General features: G+C 41.6%; 1 protein-coding gene across 1 annotated transcript; it reads left to right on the top strand.

Moving 5' to 3' along the window:
• The first annotated feature begins 18 nt into the window (after positions 1–18).
• On the top strand, positions 19–7,404 carry HMGN1 (high mobility group nucleosome binding domain 1). Its single transcript, XM_030477541.2, has 6 exons — positions 19–292; positions 700–735; positions 834–863; positions 965–1,015; positions 3,879–4,010; positions 6,500–7,404. The coding sequence occupies exons 1-6, from the start codon at positions 110–112 to the stop codon at positions 6,545–6,547; spliced, it is 480 nt and encodes a 159-aa protein (XP_030333401.1). The 5' UTR covers positions 19–109; the 3' UTR covers positions 6,548–7,404.
• Positions 7,405–8,461: the final 1,057 nt, after the last annotated feature.

Raw genomic sequence — 8,461 nt, 5'->3', positions numbered from 1 at the left:
TAGGTGAGAGCCGGGGAGGGGGCGTGGCCTGGGAGCGTGCCCCCGCCGCCGCCCCCCCCCCGCAATCCGGCTGGATCCTGTTGCGGTGCCGCTGGCGCTGCTGGGATGGATGGGGGCTGGGGGGGCGGTTTCCCTGCGCAGCGAGGCCGTCTCGCAGGCAGCCGCTCAGCCGGGAGGCGCCCCGCGCGCGCAGCAGCCGGCCGGGAGCAGCAGCAGCAGCAGCCGCCGCAGCTCCGGGGTTCGCGGCCGGGAGCCGCTGCCGCGCAGCCTCGCCGCCATGCCGAAGAGAAAGGTGAAGCGGGCGGAACCGACGACGGGGAAACGTACCGCCCGAGGCGGCACTGCGCCACAGGGGCCGGGCGGGTGTGGGGGGGTGTGTGTGTGAGGGCGTAGGGGAAGGGCGGTCTGGCCGCGCAGGGACGGGGCCCGGAGAGAAACGGGCGATCCGCGGAAAGCGGCTCGGCGGACACCAGCGCTCGCTGTTTGTGGCCGTCGCTTTCCCCTTGCCACCCTGACGGGGAGGCCCTGCTGGGGGTGGCGGTGGTGTGTAGAAGGTTCCGCAGGGTCTCGCCGGGCGCTCCGCCGCTCCGGGGCTCGAACTCCGAAAGCGGCGGGAAGGGGCGGGCGAGCGGCGGCGTCACGCGCCGGGCCGCCCTCCCTCTCGCCTCGTCTCGGCTGACGCGGTGTTTGTGTTGGCAGGTGGCGGCGGCGGCGGACGGGGAGGCCCCCGAGGAGGTAGGTGCAGCGGGCACGGCGGGAGGGACCGGGCCGGGGTCGCTGCCGCTTGCCCCCCTGCTCACGGTGTTTCTTCTCTCTCTTTTCCCTGTTCATAGCCGAAGAGGCGATCGGCGCGGCTGTCCGCTGTGAGTACGGGAGCGGGGGGTGTGGGGTGTGCGCGTCTTCCTGTACGGAAAAGGGGATTACTGAGAGGTGAATCTCTCCCTTACCTGTGCTTTCTTCTCAGAAACCTGCTCCTGCCAAAGCAGAGCCGAAACCAAAAAAGCCGGCGGCAAAGGTGAGAATCGCAGGGAAGAGGGGAGGGAGAGGAGGTGATTGAGTTCTTGTGCAAGTGCTCAGTGGCATCCCGTTTTGTGTTGGCGATGTTTGGTGCCCAAGAGTTACTTCATATGTAACTTGTGTGAACACTCATTTCTCTGAAGCATCATTTTTCAGGTGCTTCTGCCAGTATCCACAGGTACATTCAGGCACTGTTCAAGTAGATCCTTGTTAAGCACTCAAAGTATTGCATAGAAATGTGGACACCAATTCCTGGGTGATAGTTTGGTACTGAGCAGAACTACTGGAGTGTCGAAGCAACTGTACATAGGATTGTGTTTCATCATTGTAACAAAAGGTGTTAAAATACACTCAGAATTTAAAGCAGTGTGTTAGGACAGGAAAAAATACTTGAATTACTTAGGCAGCTACTGAAAAAGATCCGAGTTTCACTCATGTAGCTTTCTCTAGCTTCCAGGTATTTGTGTGCATAAACAAGGGTGGGTTCGCACGATCTTTCGGTTTTCCAGCATAGCCTTCACACTGCCAATAACTGAGGCACAAAGTACTTTGTTTCATGGGAGAAAGAAAAGAGGCTGTGTGTCTGTTGGCTTGTTGGTATATGTGGTTTTAAATGTTCCTTTGTGATTACAAGCTTTTCTTCTTAATGTATGGATTAAGATAATTTCAAATACACTAACACAGAACTCTGCTTTGCAGGCTTTTTGATGTTCTCGTTAATCTTACTGAACAGTTCTCAGTAATGCACCTTCATTCCAATGGTTTGAATATCAGTGCATTCCCATTCTCAAAGTTGTAAGCCTAAAGAATTTGAGGAAGTTTTCCAATTTTACTTCAGTTCTGATTCTCTTCTTTTTTTTTCTGCTGTCTTTTGTGTGGTGCATCTAATTCTTAATGCTGCTGGTTGGTGCTGACTGATATGCATGGTATGGCTTGCTGCCTGTAACTACTTTACTTGTAGAAAGAAACATCTCTACAGTTCATAGCAGGGCGCATACTCATGTAAACCAAGTACATCACAAACAGTTGTCATCTTAGAATATCAAGTAGAACACATTGCATGAGGCCCCCGTGGAATGCTGCTGTAATGTGAATACGTCAACAATCTTTTTTTAACTGTTATTGCTGTTGGCAATTCAAATAAATGTATAACTTGTTTTACACTTGGTCCTCTGTTCTAAAACTTGTGCTGTCACTTAACTCTTGCTGTTTGGAAACTTTCTTATTGTTAATGTAAAAATTTCTTTGTACTGATTGTAGTTTAATTCTGCAGCTTCAGTACTTTCTCATTTTAGTCATCTCTGGACTTCTCTTTAAATGGTTGCAGAAATATTTCACATACCAGTGAAATGATAGATTTTTAAGGTTTAAATTATTATGGTTTTTTTCTGTATTTGATCCATAAAAAGATGTTTCTTTGCATCAACTTTGTAACTTTTAAAAACTTTCCTGACAGTATTTTTCTGGTTGGAGAAGTTTGCTCATTATGGAGTTACTTGGTGAGTTTTTAAAAAATAAATAGCAATGAAGAAAAATATATTTTGACAATCAAACCACAGAAGTCTACATGTTGGGAAACTGTGTTACCTGAATTTGTAATACTGAGCTTAGCCTTTAACTTTTCTAAAGGATTTTTTTTTACCATTAGCATGTTTCAACTGTGTTCCCTGTGCTCTTGATGATTTCAGAAACTCTCTTTCCTAAAAATAGGAGCAAAGTATTTCTAAAATTTTATGGACATTGACAATTTAGTTACCTGAATAAGATGCTTCAGCATTGACTGTTCTTACCTTGCCATCTCTTGTATATGTAATGTAACTTATTGCATGTTTGTATCCAGTGGTGTAAAAACACAACTTTTGCTCAGTAGTTGCAATTGGTTGGCAAAACTGTATTTTTATGAAGACAGAATTTTACATGAGCATTCATGTACAATTGGAAATGTATTCCGATAGCTATTAGAAAGTTGTGCGCGTGTGAAGGAAGTTGTATGGGTCTTGTAGGGAAGAATGCTTCTGACCAAATGGTTTCTAATAGTAATCTGAGATAGATGTCTACATTACTTAAAATATGCAAAAATAACAACGTTATTTCTTGGAGTGAATTTTAGGTCAAAGGCAACAGATTAGGACATAATTTGGAAGAAATACTTGTGAAACGCACACAATATTTTTCACGAGATCAGACACATTTTAAGTGTAGTGGCCTTCTGCTTAGAGGTATAAATGCATTATGTTCTCTTGCCACTTACTCACATTGTACCTGCCCAGAAAAAGTGTTACAATTTGCCATTTCTTGAAAAATTTTGCTGTAAGGAATGCCTGGGAGGATGTATTACTTACATGAAAGTAGCTCTTGAATAAATACTTCTTACCTACCCATTTAACAACAGTCATGTGGGTACAGAGGATGTGACTGCAACAGTAACAAAGGAACACTGGAAATGATACTTCTACGTGATGCATTTATTTAGGTTAGGTTACTGAAATTGCCCTATCGATATTGGAGGGAAAAAAAGTGTTTGAAGTGCTTCGTATTTACAGAGCAGAAGGACTGCATTGTTATTTTTTATGTGCCGCAAGGCTAAACCATATATTACAGATCTGTCAAGCTGCTAGAATCTAATCATCTTCTCATCCCAGTTTGATTTTCTAATTTTACTATCTGAAACTGTGATTGTTGGTCCATATGTAGTTTGAAGAACATTTTTGACAGTTGAACTATGTATTTGCTCATTGGCTGTTGGTAGTAGCTCCCTCTGGTTAGCAAGTCCATCTTGGTTTTGTGTGGGTTTTCATCATTTCCAAACTTTCCCTAGTAGGTCATAGGAATTTACGTACTGGAAATTTATTTCATTGCAGGATAAATCTGAAGACAAGAAAGCTCAATCAAAGGGGAAGAAGGGGCCTAAAGGAAAACAGACAGAAGAGACAAACCAAGAACAGACAAAGGACAACTTGCCTGCAGAAAATGGAGAAGCTAAAAGTGAAGAGGTAAAGTTGTCTGGTTTTTGCTGCAAAGCAGCTGAATAACTTACCGTACTGGTTTATCCAAACATCTCTCAGAAAGATACACAGATCTCATAGTAGAATCTATTTCTGGGGGGAAAAAAAAAGTAGGCTATTGAAACATTAGTAGATACACTTGGAAAATTCTAGTTGCCCCTAAAAGAGTTGCTGTAATGTGGTAACAGTCCCTGAAATTGAGAAAAAGGTGAGAATTTTACCACAGGATAATGTCTTTCAGAGAGGGGCTGGTTTTCCTGCAGGAAGGTATTGCCAAAATAATACGTACAGGGTGTAGGGAGGGGATATTGCTCTGTGCGTGTGTGGTGTCTGTCTTCAGAGGGTTTGGTTTGGGTTGTAGTCTGCCTTTGCTGGTACTGGAAGACAGGTTCCTTCTTGAAACAAAAGTTTTTTTGACAAATGCAATATTCATTTTCTTAGGACTGGGAAGAGTTTCCACTGAAAACCCAAAGTTTAAATTATTTAATCAAAGTTGAAATAACATTTATAGGAGTCCTAGATACAGACGTTGCTGGTGGAAGGGACAGGTTGGTGCAGAGGTGGAAGAGAAAAGTGCAAGAACCAGTAATAGTTGTTGTTGCTGAAGAAATGAACATGCCAAATCAGTCTTGGCTGTAATACTGTGCTAAAATGGCTGTGTTGCTGAAGTTTTTGGAGTCACTGATCAACTGACTTAAAGCATCCTCCACACTGTATGCTTTTTCTGGAATGTGGATGTAATTTAGTTTTAAATGTAGGACAAGATCTGTAGGGAGAAGCAGTGCCTCTTACTAGTGCAGCTGTTAACAACTGGATGAAACACAAGTTTTCATGTGGCAGCAAGCCTAGAATAAGTCTCAGGTTTCTGCAGTACTGAATGCCTCACTCATTTTAATGAGTTCAGTGGAGCTTGCTGATCAGATAGTCAGATGATTATTTTTTTTTAATTTAAAGGTGTGATTCGTGCTTCCCATCTGTTTGTTGCAATGGAAAGTCATTTTTTTTAATATAGAAAAAAAGTCTATTGAATTCTGTCTTATTAGTGTGCAGATCGATCTTCAAGTAGAGGAAAAGAGTATTTGCTTTTTAGGTAGATGGTGTGGTTTGGTGGGTGAGGAAGGTATGGGATGGTACTTGAGCGTACAAGACACTTACTTTGGGGTAACAATTTTTCATTTGCAAGCTTCCAGTGTGATCTTTGTGAAAAAGTTGTGCTGTAGCTAGGAATTCTGTAGTTGGCTTATCCTTCTGCACAGCTCTGCATCTGTATTACGATCATGTAATTTGGTCTTCTAATTTGTGCATGTAATGTTTCAGCAATACCAGTAACGGTTAAATTTGGCAATGTTTCTCAGCTGGGGTCTGTTTAGCACACTAGTGCAGAGATGATGTAAATTTGCGAGGAGTGGCTGCTGGAGCACATCTTCATGCTGGTCTCACATTGGTCACGCCAGCCAAAATTGCAGGTTTAATAGAATATTGAAGTCTAGAAGAGGCAGAAGTGTAGCCTGTCCTGTTGGACATTACTGTTTTCAGTTGAGACAGTGGTGTCAGAGATGCCATTGTTGATGCATGGGCTGGTGAAAGGCCTGCAAGGACTTAATGGTGACACTCACTGAGACCTATGCCAGCAAATGGAAATGGCTTCTGTACTTCATCCTTCAGAAGCTTCCCCCAGGTGGCAGTAAAGGCTGAGCGGGTGTTGTGGTTCCTGTTTGGGTGCTAGTTATTTATTCTGCTGGTTATGCTGCAAAGATTTGGAATAATTAAGTATAATTTTTATGTTAATAGATACGTTCATTTTCTTAACCTACATTTTAAATGCAGTGAGTTCTCCAATCTAAATGGAGTTCGTAATTTTAGTCAGTTAAGATGGTATGAATTTGTTCTGAAGGTGAGGTATACAGCATACAGAATCTCGAAAATAGTATAGCTCTGCTGCTACCATTCGGTTTCACTAAATGTATTTCTACAAAATTCCATTTAATACAGTGATGTCTTTCTAAGTCTTATTAAGTTACTGCAGAACTTTGAGAAGAGGTGAACAGTGCTGCACTGAAGTTTAAATGCGTGAAGTATACCTGTAGTGTCTTTCCTAAACACCCTATATGCAAGAATTTTAGCTTGGTAGGTTAAAAAGCCCTGTCTTCCTGTCATAAAGGCAGTAATGGGCTATTTTCTTTCAAAAATATTAAAAGTCCTTTGCTGTGCGTATTGAGTAGTAACAGTAGCAACATTCTGAAATTCAGCTTGATGCATCTGAGGAGGTAGAAGGCTTTTCAAGACAGTTTGTTTTCAGTCGGTCATTATCCAAGAGAAATAAGCAGATTGTGACAGCACGTGAAGCATGGTCTGTAGAACCAACTCATGGTTGTTCTGCCTGTCAAGTTAGTGAACCTGTGCATTAAAAATGCTACAAGAGGCTGAGTCACTTAGAAACCTCACTGAAGTGTTCTGTTTCTTTGTCTTCTTTTCAGACCCCAGCATCTGACGCAGCAGTAGAGAAAGCAGCGAAGGCCGAGTAACATCTGGTACCGGGTCTTTAATTGGTGGTCCTTATACCTTTCTTCTTGTACAATTCAGAGGAATATTTTTATCAACTATTTTGTAAATGCAAGTTTTTTAGTAGTTCTAGAAAACACATTTTTAAAAAGGAGAGAATCCCAACTCAATCCATTTTTTTACATATTTAGATAAGTGTAAATGCTTTTTTTAAGTGGTAAAATCATGTACTGGTTGTCTGTTTTCTATGAAACCAGAAATTAATAGGATGTTACATTAAGGAGAGGGCTTTGAAGCCTTAATTAGGCTTCATGTTCCATAGACTGTGAGGGACAGTTTTTCTATCCTATTAAATGAAGCGTAACACAGATCAGACTTTGGAATTCATAACGGTATGTTGAGAATGTCTTAACATTTTAGTTATTTATCTTTATCTATGGTTGTACCATCAGTAGAATTGCTTATCTAATAAAACTGCTCCCTAGTGTTGGATTTCTTGCTGAGTGATGTCTATCTGTGACAAAGTTATTTTTGGTAGTTGCAGCTTTATTTTTTCCAACAACTTTGTAGCTATGATGAGAAGGACTGGAAATTTTTACTATATCTTTAAATACTGACGAAGTAAAAGTTGCTGCTTGGCAGACATAACGTTATGTCAGTATTTGAGATACTGGAACTTCATATCCAGTTTTAAAGAACAGCTTGTCTACAAAGATAAATTGAAGAATATGTGAAATAGTCCTCGAGTTAAAAAAGTCCCCAACAAACAGAATTACAGTTTTTAGATTTAAAAAACTATGTGAATAAAAACAATTGTGAAACTGTTCAATGTGTCTGTGATCACCAAACAAAAGCCAAATAAATCTGGATTATGAAAGGATGTTTCTGTAGCTCTTGCATTGACTATGACAACTCCCAATCTGAGCGGTGTAGTTTTTGATTCTTAACTGTGTTATTACTATTATTAAAAATGTACTTTTCAAGAGGTAGGTGGTAATGCAGGGAGTGAGTAGCAAGTAGAAAACTGTAGTTGAGGCTTAATGGGGAGTTCTGCTTTGAAAGCCAATAGCCTAGTGCTGCTTCTGTTACCTAAAAAAATACAAAAGTTAGAACGCAACAGCTGTTACCTGCTATGTAAGGCTGCAGGTTGGCAGAGCATTGTTCAAATAAAATGTAACTAATTCACTTAGTAACAAAAATGGCCTGATTTTTCCTTGCTGTATTTGAAAAAACTACATCAATTTTGTTGAAGATGTAAGAGCCTTTCATCAGAAGGGTGCATAGGACAAGGGGTAGCGGGTTCAAACTAAAACAAGGGAAGTTCAGGTTAGATATAAGGAAGAAGTTCTTTACTGTGAGGATGGTGAGGCACCGGAACAGGTTGCCCAAAGAAGTGGAAAATGCTCCATCCCTGACACTGTTCAAGGCCAGGCTGGACAGAGCCTTGGGCGACATAGTGTAGTCATGGCAGGGGGTTGGAACTAGATGATCTTAAGGTCCTCTCCAACCCAAGCCATTCTGTGGTTCTACAGCATTAAGTAGACATTACTTAACCTTAAAATTAAAAAATCAAATCTAGTACAGCATGACTTCAGTTCTCCCATGGAGTGCAGGGCTGGTTTGTTATGGGGTTGGTTTGGTTGGTTGGTTTGTTTTGAGTTTGTTTGGTTTTTTTGTATTCTTCCCATTTCTCATTATTTTGCTGAGTTGCAGCAGGTAGTAGCATGTTTTTATCTTACCAGTTTATTTAATGCCAGTCAGACAGCTATCACCCTTGTCTTGGGAGGAGTCAAGAGCAAAAAGTAACGTTTATTCTTTGTTTGTTACTTTTCCCCTTGACTGAGAACTTGTTTATGCTCTTAAGCAACACCTGCAAGCCCAGTTATCTGCTTCCTCTACTTTTTTTTTTTGTACCTTTTTTCAAATTGTCATACAGT

Source organism: Strigops habroptila, chromosome 2 (assembly GCF_004027225.2).
Source record: "Strigops habroptila isolate Jane chromosome 2, bStrHab1.2.pri, whole genome shotgun sequence".
NCBI classification, from domain to species: domain Eukaryota; kingdom Metazoa; phylum Chordata; class Aves; order Psittaciformes; family Psittacidae; genus Strigops; species Strigops habroptila.
This window is presented reverse-complemented; position numbering and strand designations above follow the sequence as displayed.

What these genes read in the sequence shown, in the direction of transcription:
- HMGN1 (XM_030477541.2), top strand. Translation starts at nt 110, where the DNA reads ATGGGGGCTGGGGGGGCGGTTTCCCTGCGCAGCGAGGCCGTCTCGCAG. An exon ending in CAAAAAAGCCGGCGGCAAAG is followed by an intron (nt 1,016 to 3,878) that starts GTGAGAATCGCA and finishes ATTTCATTGCAG; the next exon opens with GATAAATCTGAAGACAAGAA. An exon ending in GAGAAGCTAAAAGTGAAGAG is followed by an intron (nt 4,011 to 6,499) that starts GTAAAGTTGTCT and finishes TCTTCTTTTCAG; the next exon opens with ACCCCAGCATCTGACGCAGC.